The 25,432-nt window shown below is 39.6% G+C and overlaps 1 protein-coding gene across 1 annotated transcript in view; it reads right to left on the bottom strand.

Moving 5' to 3' along the window:
• The window catches only part of LOC118324343 (nuclear mitotic apparatus protein 1-like), a 93,537-nt gene that overhangs the window by 60,499 nt on the left and 7,606 nt on the right, over positions 1–25,432 (bottom strand). Inside the window, exons 3-7 of the mRNA XM_035656638.1 lie at positions 18,470–18,540; positions 12,777–12,900; positions 10,993–11,172; positions 9,259–9,549; positions 2,196–2,279 (exon numbers count right to left, since the gene is read on the bottom strand). Of these exons, the coding sequence (XP_035512531.1) occupies positions 2,196–2,279; positions 9,259–9,549; positions 10,993–11,172; positions 12,777–12,900; positions 18,470–18,540 (750 nt within the window). The remainder of the gene's footprint in view (positions 1–2,195; positions 2,280–9,258; positions 9,550–10,992; positions 11,173–12,776; positions 12,901–18,469; positions 18,541–25,432) is intronic.

The following is a 25,432-nucleotide window of genomic DNA, read 5'->3' as shown; positions in this document are numbered from 1 at the left end:
AAAAAAAAAAAAAAAAAAAACAACAACTAATCAAATATCATATTGGATGTGTCAGATTCATGTCAGAACAAGAGATTAATACTAAATATAGGAAATATGGTACAATAACAGTGTGAGATCTTTTTATATTCAAAATGACCAGGCAGAGAGCACATTATGAGATATTGGATTGATAAACAGGCTGGGATGCTGTTGTTCGGTGAGTATAATAGAACAATAACGTTGCTCCTGGGTTAGCAAAGATTGCATTATGATTTTAATGTGTTTTACAGACACAAGCCCTTCACTGAGAGGAAATTATGTCAATAAATAAGCAGGCTCACATTTTAAAACAAAGAGAATCATAGTCAATGAAAAAAACGTGCAAATATAGAATAGGGTTTGGTTACTATCAAATATCTTACACAGCCATGGATACATACACACATGCACATCATCATGGCACATTTTCAGCTCAGAAAAAAAGGGTTCTGTCTCACTTCTTTTTAAGCAAAAATGATGCACTATATGGACATATTAATATTTTAAATATCAGCTTTAAAAAATAAAACAAAAATATACATAATACATAACACTTTAGACAGCTCATATGTGAACTCTTTAATGGTCAGTATCTCAGAGCTACACTCCACCAAGGTTACAATGTACCTATATCCATGTTTATTTGCGCACACACACTCACACCTGCATTTGCCCACAGTGCACGTCAATGCATTTGCTGACAGTGCACGTCAATCATCACATTTTGGGAGTGCTTGCCAATCATCTCCTTCTCTCAACTCACCAGAAGCCACAGCCATCAGGGAACTTTCTCATCTGCCACTATCTGCCACTTCAGGTGTGGAACACCAGCTAGACGCAACCAGTCAATAGAGCTGTTTGGTACTCCAGTCCCTTGCTGCGGCCTAATTGCCGGTGCAAGACTCAAATATGTCCTACACTCCCCAATTCTTGTGAACCCCAACCCCCCCACAAAGCAATCCCCATTCCATACTCAAGATGGGTATTTACATGCCCCACACCGCGGAGAGCAAACAAGCTCATTTAAAAGTTCACATGCTAATGTGTGACATTTAATCCAAACTTTACACGGGGAAAAGGACACGCAACAATAGATTTTGATTCCTTTCTTGTCCGTGAATCTCATCATCTTTCGCCTTCCATATTTATGAGCTGAAAAGGCGGGACACCTTAGAGGGGAGTGAGGGGAAGGGACAGGGAGTTTACTATTTGAAAATTGGGCTGGTTAGTGATATTTGCACTCCAGAGTCTCCTTCTTTGTTGATATTGTTGATATGCACAAATTACTCATTGCTCTTCTTATTTGAAGCCACATGGCAGAAATCCACTAAATAGTGGTTAAATAGCCCACCTCACGTGTATGTGATATTTACTGACTGCAATATTATCAATTTATTATCAACTTTAAATGTCTGCAGGCTTCTCATTTTCAGCTGGCGAGTGTCCTTTTCACCAGCTGAAATGACAACTGTCTGTAGTATCAGCTGTGACTAATTATTAATGTAGCTAATTCCATGAGTTGGCCAAACCACAAAGTGAAACTATTAGCAATTGTCTGGTAAATGTAGTCTGAAAGGCAGCGCCTGCATGCTCAGCCAAAGACAATTTCCTAGAGATACACCACCCTGTGTCATTTTGATATTCCATAAGTGTGGAAAGAATGGAAAGTGGAAAAACCAAAAAGTCAGCCAAGGAGGTTACAGTTGGGAGGGGTAGATGGTTCTGTGCATGAGTGTGTGTGTGTCTGGATGAATTTTGGTTTGGCTGACACACATCTCCTGCATATTATATTCCCATGCAGATGTATGTTTAATCAGGATAGTATTTGTAGGTGTTGGGTGTCAGGAATAATTTTGTTTTTCAAATCTTCACTCCTGGGTCACTCCCATCATAACTTGCAGTAGGTATTGCTGTTGTATATGTTTTATTCTGTAATTTATTTCCCCTTTGGATGTGGTCTAAGCCAAAGATAAAATCACACTACGCTGACCCCCATGGGGAAAGTGGGCTTTAAGAGGCCAGATGAGACCAGATGATGAATTTTCATTGCATTTCTAATTTTTTTTCAAGCTGTGGAGTCAATTTTCAAGCTAGGGGTGAGACGGGAGCACAGCTAAACGAATAAGGTGACACACATGGATGCAGGGAATGTGTTTTTCTTGTGTTTTTTGTACCTCAGAGAGAAGCATCTCCTCCTTCTGGTGAGACTCTGACAGCTCCCTGTTCTGTCGCTCCACCTGCTTCCTGCTGACCTTCAACTACAGAGAGACAGAGAGAGTGGGATGGGAAACGGCTCAATCATAATAATGACAACAGAAAATGTTAAAATCCCCGACATAGGCTACTTTGAAGCTTCATTAGACACTGTGATTACATGTCCTATTACATTTTACATTTCCCCTAATGAAACAGCAATGGGTAAATAAAGACACAGATGGTCCTATAGTGTGAATCTTTTTGAGCGCCAAAGAAAAAGGTTTGTGATGTGCAAATAGTCAAGTTCTTCCTCTTTCTTTCTCTCTCTCTTTCTCTCTCTCTCTCTCATGCACAACACACACTCACGCGCACGCACACAGATCGACCAGGACAGGCCAGGGATGAGCACACCCCATCTGATCTGTGGCCCGTTCATTCATTAGACCCATGCTCTCCCCTATTGATTTCAGCTTAAATAATGAGAAAGCTTATCCAAAAATCTTTAGCATTTGGGCTCCAACTTAAGGGAATCGATGGGGCCATTTCCCATTTTGAACAGCACATACGCAGGGGTTTTATGTACGGTGAACGGGACAAATCCCGATGCTGATAAATCAATACACCTTTTTGTCGATGGACAGGCACGCTTGCACACACACATGCATGCATACATGGACACACATGGCTGATAAATGGTATTTTTGAGGCAATTAAAGTGAGCTGTAAACATATGAAGGCCAATCAATTGGTCAGTGAGGTCTATTATCAAGGCTTTAACACTGATTTAGAAGGAGCTTTAAGGAGCCAGCGGCTTTAAGTGTGGCACAGTCACTTATGCAGATCAGCAGCAGCTAGAGACCTGCACAGATCAGGACTGCACTGTGCTAAGCCGCTCACACAACAAGATAGTATACATGTCACCACTACAGAGCCTCAAAACTGCAGCATACAGGAAAATAGGGGGGGGGGGGCTTTTGTAATTGTTGGCACTGCTGATGACAAGTGAAATGAAAATGTGCTTCTAAGGGACTTTAAAAGCCCATTTTTGTTTATTGGCTTATATTATGTTCAAAAGTTCTATTATTTAACCAAGCTTGATATAGAAAAAAACTTAATATTGTATCAAAACATTTATAAATTATATTTTTGTTGCTTATCAAATCTTTTGCAAACAAACAACGTTCTCAGGAAGGGCGCCAATATTAACTACCTCTTAGCCATGGGCGTTGTTGAAGAATTGTATCATATATTCTCTCCATAATTCACTGAACCAAAAAAAAAAAATTTTTTTGCATCTAGGTGAAATATGGAGAAGGGAGGGGAGGCGCTGCGTGGTGGACAATTCTATTTTAGCAGGGGTAGACAAGCTTGTTAGGAGGAAAACGAATACATCAGTGCTGTCCACCCTCCAGGCTCCCCCCCTCCCACTGCTTCCACTTTGCTAAAGGTGAGACACATGCGTTAGCAAAGCTAACCTACAGACAACATTTCCCTGAGGTAATTGGTTCCACATTAATATTCATTTGATTCTGTATTCAGCGGCTATGACAAGCCTCTCTGCTTTGATGCTCTGTGCCTAGGTCTCCTCGCCCACCAAACAATGTTAACCCCACTTTTTCCTGCTATGTGAAATACCACAGTGACATAAAGCTCAACTAAAACCCTTCTCCCCTCTTAGTGTGTTACTGTGTGTTAGTGTTTGTCTCTGGTTTCTCTCATCCTGATTTGTACAGCGTGCCCTGTTCTTTCATTCCACTGGTTTCAGTCTGGTTGATCTGGTGCGTGTGCATGTGTGTTGCTGAGGCATGACATTTCAATTGTGCGTCCAATCAAATTGGCAGAGAGGCAGTGAGGAAGGCTGGGGAGTGATGAGGGGTGCGGGGGTGTTCTGAGGGTTGCAGACCAACCGTTACCATGGTGAACCACTTCTGTCAAAACCACCAAGGTCACAACTGCTGACCTGCAGTGTTATGGGACTTCTGAATAGCATACTGTATATGGACATGGGGATTTTTCTCGTTCTTCCTTTGCTTTTTTGTTCTTTTCCTTTTCTTTATGTATTCCTTTTTTTATTTCTTTCTTTCTTTACACAAGCCCACCCTTACTTTCTGTTTTGCTTCTTTTTTTCTCTTTCTCTCATCATCTTTATTTATCTCAATCTTCTTCGGTTTTTCTTTCCCTCTATGTACAACAACATTTCCTTAATTTGGCCTTCTTCTCTTACTTTCATATTTAAAATTGACTAATTGTACCATTATGAGACCTGTGGTGTTGCTGAATCCATTATGTATGGCCTGTGCTGGCAGTGAGTCTGAACACGGCCTGTTTTGAGTCATTATAATTCAGTTTGCTAACACACAGCCATTGTACTAGAGTGGGGTTAGGGGAGATGGTATGATAAAATATTGAGGGCGAGCAAGGCAGCTGCAGATGCTAGCTGTCATGTGTGAGCGAATGAATGTTATGACAAGCATGTTTAAACATTCATGCAGGGAGGAGAGTTTAGGAGGGCTTTTCATTAACACCAATATGTCTTCGTCTCCCTGGTGCAGACACTGCTGGTGTAAGCATGACAACAACAGGGAGGAGAGGAATTAACATCTTGAGAGGAAACTGTCACAGACACACACATAAAGAGAGGCAGATACACTCAACCCTGTGCATGAGCACACGCACAAACATACACATTTTACATCGGCTGAGTACTCTTCACTACCTTGCATCTAACATGAAAAGTACTAAGTGAAATTGACACTCTACTTTCAAACTCTAACAGACGGCAAAACAACTTTCTCTTGTTTACCACAGCAACTATCTGAAAGTGTTAACATCGTGTTCTGAGCTGATCAAATAGCTCAGAGTAGAACTGAGCAACACATTCAAATAGTGCAGTGGGTTCTCACATCAACCACAACAATGACACAATAGATATGAAGAATAGGGATGTGGGAGGTTTCTAGGCCAAACTTACATCACCTACTACCACGCTGTCAGGTTGTCAGGAGATTTGACCTGGTAGCAACAGTGCAGTCTCTTGACAGTTCCTGGAGACTAGAGAAAAGAAAAGCTATGTGTGGCAGAGCAATGGCCAATCTGTAGCCTTGAAGAAGCTAGATGAAGAGACACTTAGGGGGTTGGAATAACAGGGCTGTGGTAAATGGGTGAACACTGTTGTCCTTGTAAATAAAAAGTTCAAATATTTCTTTAATCTCTTACCTAAGCCCTGTCAGCGTATTAGAGGCATGTCTGTTTGAAAAGTACATGGCATGCATATTACACCATTCTAGTAATATAGCTCAACATCATTATTTTGTTACTGTGGTATGTTATTATGGAAGAGGTATACACATTTTAGCTCACTAAAACTCCATCAAATGGAGTGCAAAATCAATACCTACGCTGATGATCTCATGAAGTCAAATCAAGGCAAAGGAGAAAAAAGGAGCATGAAGTATTCTCAACATAAGTGGATTTGACTTGCAAAATGTGTTTGCATAACATGAGCTTTAGATAATGTCATAAATGGCTTTAAATGCTGCAAGGTGCATTAAAAATATGCACAGTCATCCATTTTACCTACACCTTGATGCTAACATTTTGAATTAATCTAGTTTTCACTGGTCAAGCAATTCCATTTTGATATTCAAATGTGGTGCGTGTGCGTGCCAGTGCATGTTCACGCAAGATTGATCTAATCAGTCTTAAATCAGTTAATAAGCCAAGGACACAGAGGAGATGAGTCAGCTGAAGTGAGCATGAGCTAATATTAGCATCTCCCCCCACATTCAAGACCCGCACTGCACAGAGTAGCATCCACTGTTTGGTCTTCCCATTACAGAAGTGCAGGCTTTGGACGTCAAGCACCGCAGTTTAGCTCACCGCAGTGAATTCCATTAGCACATTAGCAAAGGTGCCATGACCTAATGCTAATGTTGGGCACAGCATTTAATACGTTATTCATTTTTTTAACACCTTTAGTCGATTTTGAGGGCAGCCCTTAAACTATTCTAAAACAAAAAAGGAAATCCACGGCAGTCCACATAAATAAAACAACTGAAAGATAAATAGCATGTAGCTGAGAGGTAGTGGCACGCCTAGAGCTGAGTAAATATCTCAGTTGCCACTCATTAAGGACTCTTGTCTGAGCTCTGACACAAAATGTAACTCTTGTCAAATAATTCTGACGCTGTGTGTGTTTTAATTGAAGCTCTCCCACTGTCAGCCATGCAGCCCAAACCAGAGGAGCGGATGAGTGCTGCTCTGTCAAAACTAATTCTCATATACAAACTGCACATGATAAACTGTGTGTTGTAAACACAGACGCACAGGCACATGCCACAGAGACAAACAGATGCACACGCGTACACGAATACTCGATACATGAAAACTTAGACTCAAGTGTGCACGGAAACTTAAACTGACTATTAATTAAAAGCCAGAGCATGCAGCTGACTCGGGGGAGGCGGTTTGCGACACCACAAATCTGGGAGACTTCCTGTAAGACATAAATCTGTTGTGTTCTCTCTCTCGCTCTGTCTCTTTCTTTCTTGCATAGGCACAACAAAGACAGTCTTGTCTGGGTGTCTCCCTCCCTTCTCTCTCCTCAACATTCATTAGAAGCACAAGAAGCTGTGGTCAGGTTCAAAGAAAATCTACATTCTCCCTCTTTCAGTCACTCATTCATTCCCTCTGTCTTTTTTCTTTCTGGTTTGCACTCGCCTTTGCTCATTTCCTACCCCTCTCTCTATCTCTCCCTGTCCCTCTCCAAGTCTCTCTCCCACCCCTCTCTAAACACTGTCTCTTCCACATGGCCCGGATAATGAGTGGTGGAGCTAAACGAGAGGAAACACGGCTCACTATTAGGATGGGAACGCTGACTGAAGGTTTTAAATAAACGGAGAGAACTTGAGGCCAAATTGTATTTCCAAGGACATAAACTAATGGAACAGGCAGACATTCTCTGAATAAATACACACTCTGTTTAAACTACCATAATAGTTGTAAAAATATACATGTCCATGTGGATCTAACTGAGAAACAGACTGGCAGAAGACAGTATAAATGCATACGGTATATTCTCGCATATGCATAGAGAAAATGCACAAGCACTGTTAACATAATTTCAATGCCACTTATTTTCTTGGTGTGAAAAAGCCTATTTCCTCGCATTCAAAAGCAGAACAATAAGGGCTTGAAAAAAACATAAATGCTGAATTGTCTATGTCATTGAAAACTAATTAGGCAAATGTGTTTTCTTAAGTGTCTCTGATCTGCTCTCAGGCACATAAATCCACACCCACATATAAAAACAAAGAGGAGCCCTCCCTTCCTCACTCTATGAGGTTAATTGGGTTATCTAGGCTGATTAGCATAACTAATTAGGATGCTTGTTAACAGATAAGTATTATTTATTCAATTAGCGCTCTGGGTGCATGTATGAAGCTGTGCATGTGTATAGATCCCCTTCATCACTGGCACAAGTTCAAATGGAAAATGAAGCAAAGCTAAGTAGGCATGAAGTGAGACCTGTGGGTGTATGTGTGTGTTCACTTCATCATTTATCTATTCTACACACACAGATGCTCACCAGCAGGTGCCAGACAGCACCCCCCCGCCTTCACACACACACACACACACACACATACACACGTGCCAAGTGTGCCATGCTGCAGCTCTTAAATCCCTAATCATCATCATTAGGCTTCTGTTTAGCATAATTAGCATTGTTAACCAGATGAGCTGAGTCGAGCCAGGCTGTGCCAGTCACAGCAACTGACATATGTCACCCTCCCGGGCACCTTTCCAGGCTGCTGAAGAGGCTACTTGTCCCCATCAGGTGGGTTTATGGCACATTTGCATGTTTTCACTGATTGCTGATGGATATTGTAGCAGCTGATGTTCACAGTGCATTCCAATGCAATGTAGGCAAAAATGTCCAACGGGCTGATTTATTTTTCTTTCTTTTTTTTAGGGCAAACAGGTAGTAAAGTGACACAACTCTTGCAGTTCTATCAGTTCATGGAACAATACTGGGCTCATTTCACCAATTTATTCATTCATGTTTGCAAATGCAGATGCTGTCTTTTGTTTGTGATGTTTAACATGCGCTTCAAGCCAACAGTAAACACGAAAAAAGCAAATCAACAACGCTCTTCTAGTCTTCAGCTCACATGTGAAAACTCACAAACACACTCCAACACTCACAAATAACCAGAGAGGGAAAATGAAAGAGAGAGAAAGAGAGCGGGAGTGCTACATTTACTGAAATTAAACATTTTCTCATCAGCCTGAGGGTGCAGCAGGCCCACTAATGTATTATTCATCCCCACTTCACAAAGGAACATTAATCAATTATGAAGATATGAGGATCTTAAAGTATAGAGGAGAGACGAAGAGCGGCCTGTTCGTATTAATATGCGGCCGCAATCGTGTGGCCCCCACCCCTCCACCCCCTTGCTCCTCAAATCAATATTTTGCAGATTAATTTGGAGCGGTTGTGGCGAGATGGCAGGATGGAAGGAAGAGGGGGTGGGGGGTGAGGGGGTGGAGGAGAGAAGAGAGTGTCTGAGGTCTGAATTAAGGTTAAGTATTTTGTTGTTGTTTTCTGTGTAAGTGCGTGCACATGCATGCGTGTAAATATGTTGTCTTCTGTACTACTGTAAGCCCACATGCTAAAACAGCTTCAAGAAAACTTTATCATCTAAATTATGAAAGCTCAAAAGAGGAGAGACTATTTTAAACATGTGAACTTTATTATTAATTGAATGATTCTTGTAATGTATTAACTATAGAGGGAGGTGTGTTGTTGGGTGTGATATTGTGACTTGGGTTCATGATGAGTGTCTTTAGCTTCCCTTGGTTTTAGAAATCTTTGATTTGGACGTACTGCCCATAGCATAATATCATACACGGGAATTAAAACAAGGGAACACAATGACAAGAATCAATGTTCACTTTTGCAGCCAGGTTTACACATTATCACCCATTGTTGAGTACTCTGGTTAAATACAATAGATCTACTCAGTACATTAATATACTTACCTCAGAATTCAAAATAGCTGCCTTCTCAGCCCACTTTTTAACAACTTCAGCATGGGCCTTTCTCTCCTCCTCAAGCTCCCTGTTCCACTCCTGCCTCTTCCTCTCCTCCTCCACTTTCTTCACGCACTCCTCCTCCTCTCTTGTTTGTTGCTCCTGCCTTCTGCTCTCCTCTGCTTGTTGAATCTCCTTTTCATGTTTCAGTCTCTGTTCATCTTCTCTTTGCCTCCATTCCTCCTCTTTTCTCTTCAGCTCATCCTGAAGCTCCTTCACTCTCACACTCAGTTTGGAGAGCTGAAGTCAGACAGGCAATTGTTTAATGTGCAGGCAGTCATATCTCTGCACTCAGTAAAACAAATGAGGTACCAGTCACTTAATCTGAAAACTAATCTGAAACATCTGGTTAAAAAAATATTTTTTAAGTGACTGACTGACAGCTAGTGAGTGCATTTATGTTTATATTATCAGCTATTTTTTTCATTTACAGTATCTACTGAGGTACATGTGTGCAAACAGAAATCCCAACTAATCAGTGGTGGAAAGTGCATTTTCTCAAGTACAGAAGTTTAGTTGAGTATCTGCTTTTTATGCTACTTTTTTTTTTTACTTTATACTACAAGAGTAAAATATTGAATGTTTTACTTTACTACATTTATTTGGTGTATTTACTAATACTCTTATGGTCAAAATTAAACCAACTTTTTTTAATCAAATACAACACATTTGAATTATTATTAAACCAATGGTCTCCAAAATGTTTGACTTGTAACCTCTTACATAATATAATGTCTAGTTGGGGCACCTTGTCATATTTCACATGTCTATGAAGCGCTCACGTGGTTTCATTTAAATAAATTCAATATTTTGAGATTACAGACAGGTCCAAAATATAGAAACTTTTCCTTCTTTCCTCTTCCATTAATCATCTCACAACGCCTAACATTTATCTTTGGGGGGGCCTGACCCCCCTATTAACAGTTTAATAATGTCAGATATAACACTGGCTGCCAACCTGATGGTCCCAACCCCCAATAGAGGTTGTCAAAGCTTCACAGGAGGTCATGAGGCCTTCTTGATTTTAAGGGGGGTGAGAAAACCTTTCTAGAAAACTACAAAGTATGTATTACCTCAGCAGTTTATTCACGTCTATGAGGAAAACCAAATGAAATTGTTATTTTCAAAGTTTAGAATATTATTAACAATATAAACTTAAATCTTGCATTATAAGGGGACAGTGGAGATCTGAACACAAGCCATATTCACAGAGCCTTCACTGTCTGCTTGCATTAGAAAAGTATGTAGTTAAAACTACCACAAAGCTAATAGAACAATGCGTTGACTGTTTGTCTTAATTGTACAGTTTATCAGTTGTTCTGTACTGATATTGTTATGCATTGAATATAATATAAAATATCCATAAAATATGTTACTAAGTCAGGGTTCGTCACTTAACTCAATGATATTAAAGGAGTCCCTTAAGGAAATAATTAATTTAGACAGGGGACATTTTACTGCAGAATTAGTGCTTGTACTTTTCGTACTTTTCGTACTTTTCATACACTATGTATATTTTGCTGATTATTTTTTATCAACTTTCACTTAAGCAGGATTTTAAATGCAGGACTTTTACTAGCAATGGAGTATTTGTACGTTGTTGTATTGATACTTTTACTTGAGTAAAATATCTAAATACTTCTTCCACCACTGCAACTCATGCACATTTGAGTCTCTGCCCACCTGAACATGTGTGTCGGCCCCCTCTTGTTGCAGCAGCTGAATGTTAGCTTGCAGCTTGGTGATGCAGATGTTTTTGTCAGCAATCTCCTTCATGTTGTCTTTCTGGATCCGCTGCAGACAAGAGAGCTCGCTCTGCAGGTGCACCAGCCTCTCACTACTTTCCAGCACCTGTGTTGCAGTCTGGGCCATGACAGATTTTAAATATTAAAGATTATTTTACAGAAAGAAATATATTTTCAGTGAGTGTGACAAATTATAAATGAAACTAATGTTTATTATGTTTCAAAAATGTTATTAATTACAGTATTTCTTCACAAATATCATGCAATAATCTTAAGCTATCTAACAAAACACAAAACATCAGTAGTTTTTATACACATTTTTATATTAACTGTTCATATCCCACTTTTTCAGAACAGAACTCTTTTTAATTGGGGAAGATTGTCTTCTACCATTAGTATAATCTCTAATATGATATGTAATTCATTAAAATGTTTATATTTAGTCTTCTTCAGATAAAACAGCAGTTTAAATGAATGTTTTTACTTATTTATGATGATTTCAGACTGTACAGGGTGACACCAGTTGCCAACCATAAACCACTATACAACAATGATAATAGTGTGTGTTATATAAAGGAAACACTGCAGCCTGTTAGTAATTCACATATTATCACAGATGAAAACCTTCTGCACTAAAACATTCAAAAGAATTAAATGTATACATACATTGTTTTTATTGTTAAGGACATATAGTTGTTTTAATTGGCCTTAAGAAGCATCATATTCTATGAACTTATTGTGTTCATACAGAAACTCGCTTATTAACAAACACAGATGAAATTCTGTGCCAGCAGATCTATCTGCGCATCTGCATTGCAGACGTACCAGTTAAACAGAAACACAAGCAGAATGAGAAAATATATCAACATTTGTTGAAAATTTGATTAACAGAACAAGCTGAAGTTTGTTTCTCTAAGGCTCTATAATCACACAAACCACTAATTAGCAGCAGTGCAAATGAGTCAACTCACAAGCAGCATAAACAAACAGTAACCAGCCAACACACACATAAACAACCAACAAGCCCGGGTTTACCACAAGCACAAATCTAAGTGTGTGTGTGTGCATTTCTGCAAGCCTGTGTGTGTTTACGTGTGTCTTAACCGTAAGCCACAGAAGACAGTAAAACAGCAGTGGGTATAATTTAGTGACACCCTGTAAGGAGGTGTGGGAAGGCCGTAAAAAACTCTCCCTTTTAATCCCGGCCGGCGACGCCATGTTTGTTACCCAGGGCTCTGAGATATGCTGGTAATTCATCACACACGCCTCGGCTTCCTGTTAAACCTGGCTGCACATGGAGCGTTTCTAGCACAGCTGCCAAACCAATATCGTAAAAAAAAAAAAAAGACTTCTCCACCTCTCAGACAGGCTTCTAAACAATAACAAGCACGCTGCAAAAAAATATCTTAACAAGTCATTTAATTGTGTAGAGCTGTGATGCAAAACTGTGGTGAAAAAAATCTGATCTAAAAGATTTAATTTCTATTTTTGCATTGCAGGCTTACTTATTTTAGGAAGTACCTTGAACACCAATAAAGGAAGACAGTCCAAATAACTGCAGGGGTATGCAATATACTGTATTCAATTAAATCAAAAAGCTAAATTCATAACCAATACGCAGATATGTTCACAAAACGACTGGACAGAATATATTGATGACATTGTTGTGGCGTAGTTTATCCTTGGCAATAAGCTCAAATCAGGACGAGTCGAGTAGATTACCTTTTGCTTTTGCTGGAAATTCTCCCTGAGTTCCTTCTCCAGATCAGAGATGACCACGTCTTTGGTTTGCGACTGGATTTTCAGGTCTTCTAACTCGGATGCAATCTGGACCAAGGAAGCAGTACTGTAGCAGAAAAAGGAGGAAGAGGAGAATTACAGGGGAAAAAAACTGTAACGTAATATATAAGTTGCTGATAGATTCACTGGTAAAGTTTCCAGTTACCAAATGTGATCTTAATTACAAAGCCTAATTATGATCATATGCTCCATATACAGTAAATGCTTATGGACAAATAAAATGAATTAACACAGCAGTTTTTCCACTGTATTAAAACTGACAGAAATGTTACACATGAGAACCATTTTAGAAAACTAATCCTGAATGAACCTTGATGATTAATTAAGTTAAATTAATTAATGCAATGCTTTCTAACATAAAATAACAAATAAATAAATCAATAAATAAATAAGCAATTCACTTTGTGAACAGCATTCATTGTGTATACAATGTAATATGTAATTCATAAAATAAATCTAATTCAAAAGCAGACATGCTGAGCCTGGTGAAATTTGTGCTAGGTGACAGCAACTGGAGCTGATATGCACGTATGTGTGTGTCTGTGTCTGTGTGTGTGAGTGTGTGTGTTTCCCAGCGGTGAAAATACGTTAACTCTGCCCAGACACCTTTCTGAGTCACCAGTGACAGCTGTCACACACCCAAGATGGAAGGCAAAAAAAGAAAAAAACAGATCACACAGTAGTGTGCAGTACTCTTCGTATACACACAGGCACGTACAAACACACACACAATTTCATATTTACCAGCCTCATGAGATGAGTTATTCTGATGAAACTTTGCGCAGATTAAAAATGTTAAACTCACATTTGATCAAGCGTGTCTGCACGTTCGCACCAAGCAGGGAAGGAAAGGCAAGATTTGACAAAAGTGACATGTGAGTGGATAGAGAGCGCTGAGAGTTAAATCTTTCACTTCAGGAAAAAAAACAACTTTTCAGTCAAATGGAGTAAAAGCCACAGAGGAGAGTGAAAAAAAATGACTTTAGATTACATTCTGTTTCTGTCTCTATAAGAGAATGGGAAAGTGTGTGCCACTGTGCTAATTCACTTTCTATTCCAGTCTAACTACAGTGTTCCTTTGTTATGAATTATCACTTTGCTGAACATTTCACTAAGAAAAAGAATGCACAAAAACTGTGTGTACTCCTAAGTATGCACAGAAGCTTTTATATGTATAGAAATGTGTAGACAAAGGCAACCATTCCCTAAGTTATGTACAAATTTCAAACCTCAACTTTTTACAAAGGACAAAACCTTCTACAGTTGCATTATAACGTAATTTTTCTTATTATTTTAGGGCCTTTCAGATGGAGGGAAAAGGCTTAGTCTATTTATTAGCATTTTCAAAACTTATTTCTCTTTCAGTATGGTGAAAAAATACTTAAATCACCCCAAATTTAGGAAAGATTCTTTGGAGACGAATTGTCTGAAATGGGAACAAGTTGAAAATCGAAAGAGGGTTTTGAATGAAAAGTAACTGCAGCCAATTTCATCCCTATTTTCACCTGCACAGTGGGGTGGTGGGTTTAGAGTGCTGTGTGTGAGTGTACATGCATATACAGAAAATACAGAGAACAAAAAAAGCTCGCTAGCTGAGATAAGGAACGTCATTTTGTCTTGGCCAAGTATTCCGTTTAGAAATGAACAGATGCACACACACCAAGCTAATGCGCAGTCAACAAAGATTAAAACATTGAAGAAGAAAATAAGCGCAGTGTGTATTACTTAATGGTACATAAGGTTCTATTTTATGCACCGTTAATGACTGAATTTAATACAGATAGAGGCTGAATTTTAACATTATTTGCTTCTTTTGGGAAAATGAATACAAACACATTTTGATCTGCAACAAGTCAAAATGCAAATGTATTCATGCCATACAAGGTGCGTGTGTGCATGCTTGTGTGTATAATAGGTTGTGATTATGCACGTAACAAATGAGGCTATATGATTTACTGTATTGTTATATACAATATAGTAGTTGTGGTAAACAAATGACACAATGTCAAACCAACAGATGAACAGGGAATTCCTATTTAGAGCCATAAGTGTTGTTATGATTACTGTGTGGACACAGAGAGCAGGGAGAGTGAATACGACTGAGGAGAGTGTGTGTGTGTGTGTGTGTCACCATGAGTGTGTGTGATATTAAAGCAGCCTCTCGATATCTCAAGCTGTCACTCAGGCCTATTAGGCAAGGCTAACAAAATTAGTCATGAATATGCAGTAATAACATGCAAATTGCCACCCCTTCCCCCTGTCCTGTGTGCTTGTGTGTGTGTGTGTGTGTGTGTGTGTGTGTGTGTTTGCCCTCAGGGCTATAGACATTGGCTCTGTAAACCCAATTCTTTCTACATCATTACAGCAACAAGACATAATTCATAAGACAAATATAAACATGCATGTTGCCTGGCATACATGCTCAAGCACATACACATGCATGCACACACACACAGAGAACACATAGGAACACAGGCTGGCCCTTACGCTGCCGTCTTCATTATGCCAGGCTAATATACTGCAGGTTGTTGTTCACCATTTTTATGTTGAGGAAAGAGTTTTAGGGTTTCCAGCGCCACATTTTATCCTTAAACACACACACATTTGTGCGTGTGCGTACACAAACATGTAGATCGTCTGTTGCCTCCGTGTCCCCAGGGTGATGTTTGACACAGCCTGGGTGCTGCCACAGCAATTAACCTCCCTGTTAATGAGAAGAGCTCTGTCAAGCAGCCAGATGGCACTGCCTGGCACGCTGCCATGCACACACACACCAGCACATGTGCCACAACATACAGTTACATTCACAGACACCACACTCTCACACAGAGACACGCACGTAAACACATTTATGCACATGCAGACAGACACACAATCCTGTCTCCCCCTGCTGTACACCTAACTGTTGCTGGTTGTCGGTGCCCATCACCCATCACCCATCACCCCTCCCTCTTCACTTCTCCCCTGCATTGTCTTCTATGGCTCCCCATCCTTCCCCTCTTCCCTCCCCTTCTCCCTCCCTCCATCTCTGGCAGCTGCTTATCCATGTCGCAGCACTGCAGATGTCACAACTCACCAGCTGGGAAAACAGCAGGGGAGGAGAAGAGAGGAGAAGATTTGAGAGGAGAGGAGGAGTTTGTTGCATCTCCGTATTTGACAGAGAAGCAACCAACTGGATGAAGATTTATAGATTTATACATGATTGACTGATTGATTGAGTCATTAGATTAGTTGTGTTAAGATTTGCCACTCTATATAACAGACTGTAGGGATTTTAGGAATTGTTTCCACAGTTGTGTGATTATGAATCGTATACACATTTATGTTTATGAGAGCGTATACATTTGTCTACTGCACATGTCCTGCTCTGTGTGTGTGTGTGTGTGTGTGTGTTGTGTGTGTGTGTGTGTGTGTTAATGAGTGTGGCACTTGGCCGGGTCACAGCCCACTGTGTATGCCTGTCTGCATGTCCGCACAGCAGCCCACCAGGCCCGTGTATTGATCAGTTAGCTTGGCCTAATAGGAGAAGAGGAGCCTGACCTGGGAAAGTCAATATGGAGAAAAAGAGACATATCCTCCTCTCGTCCTGAGAGACAAGTGGGAGAGAGAGAGAGGGAGGGAGGGAGAGAAAGAAAGAGAGAGGGGAGGCAAAGAGACTGATAGAAAGTTATGTGCATCTACTACCGTCCTTGCAAAGAAGAAATTGGTAAGGGAAGACTCGGGAGACTGTCAGAAAAACAGCTGAACAAAATAATAATGTAACAATAATGAACCTCCAGTCTCCTAAGCCTAAATATCTTATTACTTTTGTTAACAAAGAAAAGTTTGGAGTTTTAAATTAGAACAGTTACACTGAGGGATACTGCCAGAGTGTGAAATAAGTTAAGTTCCTACCTTTCCCAAATGAGAATCAGGATAGTCTGTCAAAGCTTCTTTTTTTTACCTAACTAACTTTCAGCATTTGACTGCTTTTGGCAAAGGAAAACAGCACTCAAGTTAACTCAAGTGAAAAAAACTCTGCAGGAGATTATACCAAGAGAAAATAATTAAAAAATTGGAGGGAGATGGAAAATAAAAAAACTGACACCCACTCACACATCAATACATCGATAGATCAATGTGTGTGTGAGAGTGTGTGTTCTGTACACCATTTCAGCAGAAATATATAAATAAATCTGTTGATAAACAAAAAAACTGAGGAAATGGAAAAGTAGATAAAAGACTTAGGTTTCACCATTCACATTTACACACACACACACACACACATACACCTGGCTGAGTGATGCTACCCTGGAGGGTGGCTTCAATCTGATGTGTTTAATGTTGACGCTGGTGGCAAGAAACACACACACTCACCCGCTGTTTCAACCTGCCTGTCATTTCATTTCATGAGACCTGATTTACTCATTTCATTTATTTCATTTTTTTTATTATATTATTATATGTGCAGCCATTTAAAACGCTCAAGGTGTGATGCAAATCCCCGTGTCTCTGACAGCAAGTACGCTGACTGAGGATCCATCACGCCCTTCAGTGCCTTTCGCAGGAATGGCAAAAAAACACTGTACAGCCACATACTCAATTGTGCCACATTGTGCCTGACCACCCATTCCTGCTTGGCTGGGTGCTTTAATTGGCTGCACTGCAGGCTGTCAAACTACTGACTGGTTACTTGAGACCGTATTTGGATGTAGTCTTACTGACAGCTTCTGAAAAAACAAATATTGACTATAATATTATCCCTTTGTTTGGAAATCAGTTGATTTATTTCATGAACTCACGCTAAACATTACAATGTCAACCTCTATGATATAGTCCCTGACAGAAATCTGTTACTTTATATGTTGTCAGTGCAAGATATGGAATGGAAAGTTGCTGTGAAGATATGGTATTTAAGTAATCATTAGGTCAATTTGATTTCAGTTTTTCAGTAGTTTTCACTGACAAAAACAGGGTGTGTCTGATCCTTCTCCAGTGTATCACACTTCTCACTGCTGCTCAGCTACTAAAGGCACTTACTATACAGCCAAAGCTAAACATAGTGAAAACTGTCACCAGGTAACTTTAGCTTCAGCAAGCCATGGAGATTATCAGAAGTCATTTTCATATCAAACCCCTCCCTGGTCTGGTGAGTCCAGGTGCCTTGCTAGCAATGCAAAAATCTGGAATAGGTACATATGTATGAGCATGAAGATTTCGATTCAGAAAAGGCTTCTTTCATTAGTTCTGTCAAAATGTGTGAAACTTAAAGTAAAAACCTGTCTTTCCAGAAAGGTATAAAGTAGAAACAGAACAAGTCTTTAGGGGCCTTGGAGCACTGCATGGTGGGAAATATCATATAGGAATTTGCATATTGCCATGGGGACAGTGGTGTTGCAGCGACTCCCTAAGGACCTCAACCTCCCTAAGGAGAGACAGAGTCCCCGAGGCCAACCCTGTTACCTTTCTCTACACCGAGGGGACCAGTGTGTATGTGTGAGTGTGTGTGGTCGATTCATAAAGTTATTATAAAGATGTTATTAAAAAGAGTAAACTTTTTCTGGGAAAAATTGCCTTGTTGATAAGGAGGGAAGCTGAGTGACTAATAATCATTAGAAGTCAGCCGTACAGAATACCTGTGTGGGATGTGAACTGCAGGTCCAACAAGCTCATCCAGCAAAATAGTCTTCAGATCAACAGCAGACACCTGGGAGATACAGAAAATCACACCTAGATTACTCATTATTAATTATTATTTATTATTCATTTATGTACATTACATCTACAATTATATGACCTTCAAGGGGAAACAACAATACTGTACTTGCTTTTCTAAAATCTAATTAATGCTGATATATTCAAAGAGAGTTACATTTGCAACATAATAGAGCTTTGACTTCTATTTATTAATTAGACACTGCTCAATAAAGGAAAATTATTTTACAGAAAGTGATTTTCTCAAGTGCTGTAAAGTGTGATGAAGTTTGACAGTCCACAGGAACAGAGGTGTTAAGTGAGGCCCTGACTGATTGCTAGGAATGTGCATCTTAATGACCATGGCAACATGACAATAGTGTTGTGGGGGAAAAAGGACGAGGAAATTAAAAAACGGCATGAAACTGTATAAACGATTGATGAAAGGAAAAAAATGTCTCTGCTTTCTGCTTTGCTCATTTTCCAAACAGGGCCAACTGCACACAAATCACCCAAATCTAATCAAAAAGTTGACAAAATCAAATATAGAAGAAAGGATCGAAGATGAAATTTGAAATACGATTACTGTAATGACTTAATAATTTGGCTTTCCTCTTTAGGGATTCAAAAATAATATATTTGACGCAATAGTAGCACAGGAAGTCACTTGCTCTGAAAGGAGGACATTGAGATAAAAAGTGCAGACACAAACACACACAGTCTTCTGTTCATTCTCAGATGCAGAACAACTCCTTGGACTCAAATAACCCTTGCCATTACCCTTTCTGCCTGTCTCTGTCTGTCTCTTTTTCTGACTGAACATTGTCCCATGAAGGACCAGTGGGGAATATGGGTCAGCATTGTTATTGTGAGGTCAATTCATACTGTAGCGGTATAAAAAAATAACTTAAAATAAAAAAATACAAATGAACCTAGCTCAAAAAAGAGCTGTGGTGGTCCAGCTTTTTCATCACACAGGACTATTAAGAAGAGAGAATGAACACAAAGACAAAGGAAAAGGGGGGTGGACAAGGAGTTCAAAAGAGACAACAAAGGGGATGCAAGTACAGAGAGAGATAAAGAATCAGTCTCACAGAAAGAAAGAGAGAGAAAGAAACCACAGGGTTTGAGAGAAACAGAGGGACCCGGCAGCACTGGTGAAATATCGGCCACTCTATCGCCGTGGTGACAGGGGTCACTCGGGGAAAAGGAAATCAATGCTGACAGCAATGACTCACAGGTCAACACATAGCCCTGTGTGTGTGCTTTAAGTATGAACTTGTGTTTTAATTATGCATATGCTAGTAGTGTTAAGTATGTGTGCTACCGTGTGTTTGTGTGAATGCAGGATATGGGGTAGTAAAAATCCTAAACAAAACATACACACAATAAGCATTCCAAAAGAGGAGCTGGTGCGGATGGAGAGATGAAATTAAATCCATTATATGTGAAGTTAATGTTTGATGCATGATGAAGGCAGACTGGCTACCTTTATGTCCGCCAAGTGAACAAGTTGCTTGTTGGGACACCACTTTAAAATACAGGACACAACAAATTAATTGTTAAGTTCCTCCACCGCTTTCTTGACTCAACTGTACAATCTTTTCCAAGAACTTGAAGAAAAATAAGTTACTCTATATTTATGCACCTTGTAATATTGATAGAAAAGTGGTTTGTTGTGTGTTGGAACACAGAAGAAAAATACAATATATCAAACTTATTTTATTTAACCTAAAGATCTTTTTTATAGTTTCTGTATGTTTAGTAAAATCTTTTATTACAGGAATTAAAATAAAGTGGTGTGTGCCTCCCAAAAAGATACATAATAAAAAGACACACAAAAGGCATGCACGATTTTCTCCCCCAATTATGAAACATTCACATTGCAATGCAGCTGCAATGTGACAGTGAGAAGACCTGGCACACGTTGAGGTCAGTGGCTAATATAGGTAGGCTGTGTGTGTGTTTTGGAGTGTCAGTATATGTGTGTGTTTGTGTCTGTGTATGCATGCCTTATATACCCTTGGGTTGGCAGGAGTTACGACCTGCTTACATTATTAAGGTGAGTAGTAGGCTGCGTTATGTATACCTAAACAGCCAGTCCATTCATTACAGATGCAATCCCCTAAGTACATGAATAAGCACACAGCCTACTCTCTCTCTCTTTCTCCCTCTCTCTCTCTGCCTCTCTGAACTGTAAAGGAGACAAAATATTGGTGTGATGCAGAGCGCTTTAGATAAATCAGAAACAGGAGCAAATTAATAATAAGGAATAAAACAACATTAGCTGATTAAGTATGTATGGCAGAGTGGCGGGTGTAATTTACAGGCAGCTGGGTTGGGTGTCCGGAATAAGGTCTCATTACCGATCACTGTGTGTGTGTGTGTGTGTGTGTGTATATATATATATGTATGCATGTGTGTGTGTCCATCCCGTTAGTAATCCGTCACCAGTGGTCTCAGCTTTATGAAAAGGCCTGCAATCTATGATAATGAGCCCTGTGAAGGTTATGACCAGGGTAAACTCATTTGTTAGAGGGAGGGCTTACGTATATATGTGTGTGTGTGTGTGTCTCTGTTTGTGTAGAATACAACTATTCATGGTGTGGAAATATACTATCAATGTAATGGTCAAAATCAGCAGAGTGCATGAGTAAGAGAGGAAAGAAGTATGGGAGTGAGAGAAACAGAGAGCGCATTACACAGACATTGCATCACATCCCTTAGTGTTCTCACTCAGTTTTAAGACAAACAGAACAGGCATATGCAACCCATTCTTATAGAAGGTTCTCTGTCTATAACAAGCAGTACTGGTACTTCCAAAGTGATCACATCTCAATCTGCAGTCGAGGAGGCAAAGATGTGGAAAATAGTCAAACAAAACCTGTCACTGTGGGTCTGTTCACTGTTAGACACTGGAGAGAAGACAGTGGCAGATGCACTGTAGCAGCAGTAGTACTTGTAGTCATAGCAGGACTGGTGATATAAAAGTAGAAATGGTAGCAGTACTTTTACTGTAAGAAAAGAAAGAAACAAAGAAAACTTATTATAGCAACAGTCATTCACAGAATCGCTTCACTTTCTCTCCTCCGCTGTCACTGTTCCTCTATCTCCTTCCTTTCCCCCATCCATTTCTATTCTTTTGTTTCCAGCCTCCAACCTCCTCTCACATTCTCTTGTCTCCTCCTGTCTCATCCACTTGCCCCTCACCCACGCCTCTTCTCTTCCCTGTTTTTTTTTTCCCTTCCCCACCTCACTTTCGCTTTTCTTGCTTCTTTTCTATCTGAAAATAGCTGTCCATTTATGCAATCATTCCATTTTTCCACTCCCCCATTCCTTTTGTCTGGAGCTAGGTCAACTGAAAGCAACAGAGGAGAAAAAACAAAAGCGGGAACACGTATGCGTGAGTCACCAGATCACAACAGAAAGCGAGGAATGAAAAAAGGAGGATAATGCATCTCGTGGTGATGGTGACTGGAAGGAACACGCCAGCATCTTGTTGTCAAAGCATGCATGTTTAGAGTGAGTGTGTACTAAAAATGTGGGCTTTAATTTTGTCCAGAGTGAGCTTGATGCAAGTGTAAAGTGATGCAACTATGATGATAGCCTACAGGAAAAACACACACATGAACAGCCATAAATTCAGGGTTTTTTTTCTGTGCAATCAAGATACTGTATACTGTGTACCTATATATAAATAAACAGTATATACCCACATAAGTTTATTCCATTTTTCATTCTGCATTCTGACATTACTTATAACATCTGAAAATATATTTGTCCTATTTGTGCAGTCTGCAGAGCCAGAGTCGTATGTACAGTGGACTCAAGTGGACACCAAGTCATCATGTTTCAAATTCTACTGACAGCAGGCTTTAAAACACAACATTTCCTACCACACAGATTCAGTGCAGAATGATTGGGAGAGTTTTTATTTAAACCTTACTTATAACCTAGTGAGGAGATACCAAACCCAAATGCAAAACGTTTGCACATTAAATATATTTTTTTATCAACCTGCCCTCTCTCCATTGGATGAAGATATTTACACTCAGAAAATGTTGTGCTTCTAACAGTGCTTTTATGTTTCTCGGCAGCTGGCAGGTTCAGAATGCAAGATATAGCACAAAATGCTAAAGCATTAGCATTGACTGTAGCATGGCTGCAAATAACTTCAACTTCATTATGCTTATTGTTGGATAAGTGTCAGTATTTTTGCATGGTTATTGATTATTTTTTGCTCTAAAATGTTACAAAACAGTTAAAATACCAATCACAATCTAACAGTGCCCAAAAAAGAAATATTTCAAAAAATTGCAAACTGGACCAACAGTCTTTTATTTAGTAAAACACTTTATATAAACAGCAAATCTTTACTTTTAGGAACCCGGAGAGCGCTAATTTTATTTAAGCTTTTATAAATTATAATTATATATAATTATAAATAGGTTACTAATAATAATAATAATAATAATAATAATACAATTGTTATAGATTAATTTTCTGAAAGTCAACTTATCAGCTAATTAGCTAATTAAACGACTAATCGCTTTAGCACTACATTGTAGCAAATCACCTTCATAAACACAGTTGGTGCTTTTAATTGTTGTGTTGTCCAACGATAAAAGTTCCGTCCGCTAAACTTTTGTGCTAAATAAATAAATAAAACAGAAATAAAACAATTACAATACAGGTTAGGGAGCCACAGTCGTATCTGTGTATCAGATGGACTAGTTACAGTTCCATCCTGTGGCTGATATATTATCAAAGGTTTACAAGGGCAGAGCACTACATATGTAAGTTTGGCCTTATGGCTGACCTTACAATGCACTTAGTATCCTGTACAGGGAGTAATGCTGCAGCCACTCCTACAAGCCATTTATTCCAGCTAACGACCGTCAAGCACTCATAAATCAGCATTAGGAACCTCTTTCGCCCTCTCTCTCTCGTTTAGTGTCCCCTCTCTTTGGCTCCCTCCTTCTCTCTGATATTTTCTCTCGTGCTTTCTTGTCTTCGCCCTTGTCCACTCATTTTTACATTTTATCGCTTAGATTTTACCGTCTTTAAACTTGCAACTCTCATCATCCAACTTTACTTCCTCTTTGTCTGTTTGTCACCCTATTTCTGTCCATCTTATTATAAGTGCTTCCTCTTCTTGTGTCTGTTCCCCTCCGTCTGTCTCTCTCTCTCTCTTGCTTTTCTTCCCCTTGCTGCTCACCTTTTTACACCCTCCCTGTTGTTTATGTATTGCTCCTCTTGCCTCCTGCCATCCGTCCTCTCTCACCCTCTCTTTTCTGCAAATTCCTTTTCCTGCAGATAGAGACGGCATCCCTGAAATGTCTAACCAAGTATTGGCACCTCTATTGATTTTAATTAAGCTAATTAGTTCATTATTTGAAGGTTCAAACGGAGGCATCCATTACGGCGTAGACAGAGACTGGGGCTTGCCGATGGGGGGCCCGTGAAGGGTGGGGGCAGTGAAGTTAATATGGTAATGAAGACGATCAATTATCACTCACAGCAAAGTCATTAACAACAGCATTAGCATAGTCAACCATCACAACCTCCTGACCTCCCCTGCTCTCCCTTTCTCAGTCTCACTCCCGCTCTCCCTCCACGCAGCTGCTACACAAGCAAAAGTATGAGTGTGTGTATGTATGTGCGTGTGTGTGTGTGTGTGAGAGAGAGAAACAGAGGGGGGAGATAAAGGTCATACAGTTCAGAGACTGTTTTTAATGCAGACCTGAATTGAGTTTCCACCTTCTTTCATTGACTTGAGCAGAGCCGTCACTACTACACAGGGTCAGACAGCTTTGGAGCAAACTGCTGCCAAAACATGAATGGTATACTCGTAGCCAGCCTAATTATGTTCTTCATCAGTTATAGAAAATAAAATACACCAATAATGCTTTCAGAATTAACCTTACTAAATTGCTGGGAAAATGTATTAATATACATGTGTGTCACTGCTGTGACATGGAAACAGATTGAATCATCTAAATACATCTGTGCAGTATTTGTCGTTTAGAAGCTAACCAACTGTGTGAATTCAAATAGTTGAGGTCAAAAAGAGATCTGAAAAGAGGCCTGTTTTGTTAATTCCAGAAAAGTTCCCCTGTTAGTAATGAAGAAGGTTCCATTCAACAGCTATGCTATAACTTAAAAACTTCTTTTATGTACTGTTTGGTTGAACTACAGTCAGGAAAGCAAAATGGGTGTTAAGAGTGCTACTATGGAGGGTGCTCCACATGACAGGAAAAATGATGTTCTCATTAGCATGGATTAAGTCATGAGACCAATTTTCTCATTCGGTTCCTGAGCCTTCAGATTTTAACAGCCCCTGCTCTGTCGTTTATGGGGAATGTCATAAATAGTCACTTTGTGAATCACACACACACACACAAAAAAAAAAAACTGGAGACTCTCATCACAGCTGGAGATATTCCCGGCATTCAGTTAGCAAATTTGTAGTCGACACTTGTTATAAACTATTTGTTTTTTCTCCGATACAAACAAGACAAAAGAAATTAAGTCTTCTTTGTTAACCCTGTCTTTTATAAACAAGGAGAGCTAACAAGCATAACAAATGGGATACTTCCAATTTAAGCCACAGCACAACAGAATACCACACATCTCCATTGCAGACACAGAGTCTCAAAAATGTGTTTACTAACATGTGGGTGTTTTTACTTCGCCTGGTATGGTAATAATTTGAGAATTGTATGGGAATGGTGAGATGACAGGATGAGTGGATCAAAGAGAGGGCCAGTGATCCCAAATGATCCCTACTGATCTGTTCTGATCTACACTGATCCCCCTCAGGCCTTCACAGTCCCCTATACTGGCCTGCAGGCCAGGGGCTAAACTCTGGGAATTAAAAAAAATCTACCCAACAGAAAACACAC

This window comes from Morone saxatilis, unplaced genomic scaffold, assembly GCF_004916995.1.
Source record: "Morone saxatilis isolate NCDOM2014 unplaced genomic scaffold, NCSU_SB_2.0 Contig0, whole genome shotgun sequence".
NCBI classification, from domain to species: Eukaryota; Metazoa; Chordata; class Actinopteri; family Moronidae; genus Morone; species Morone saxatilis.
This window is presented reverse-complemented; position numbering and strand designations above follow the sequence as displayed.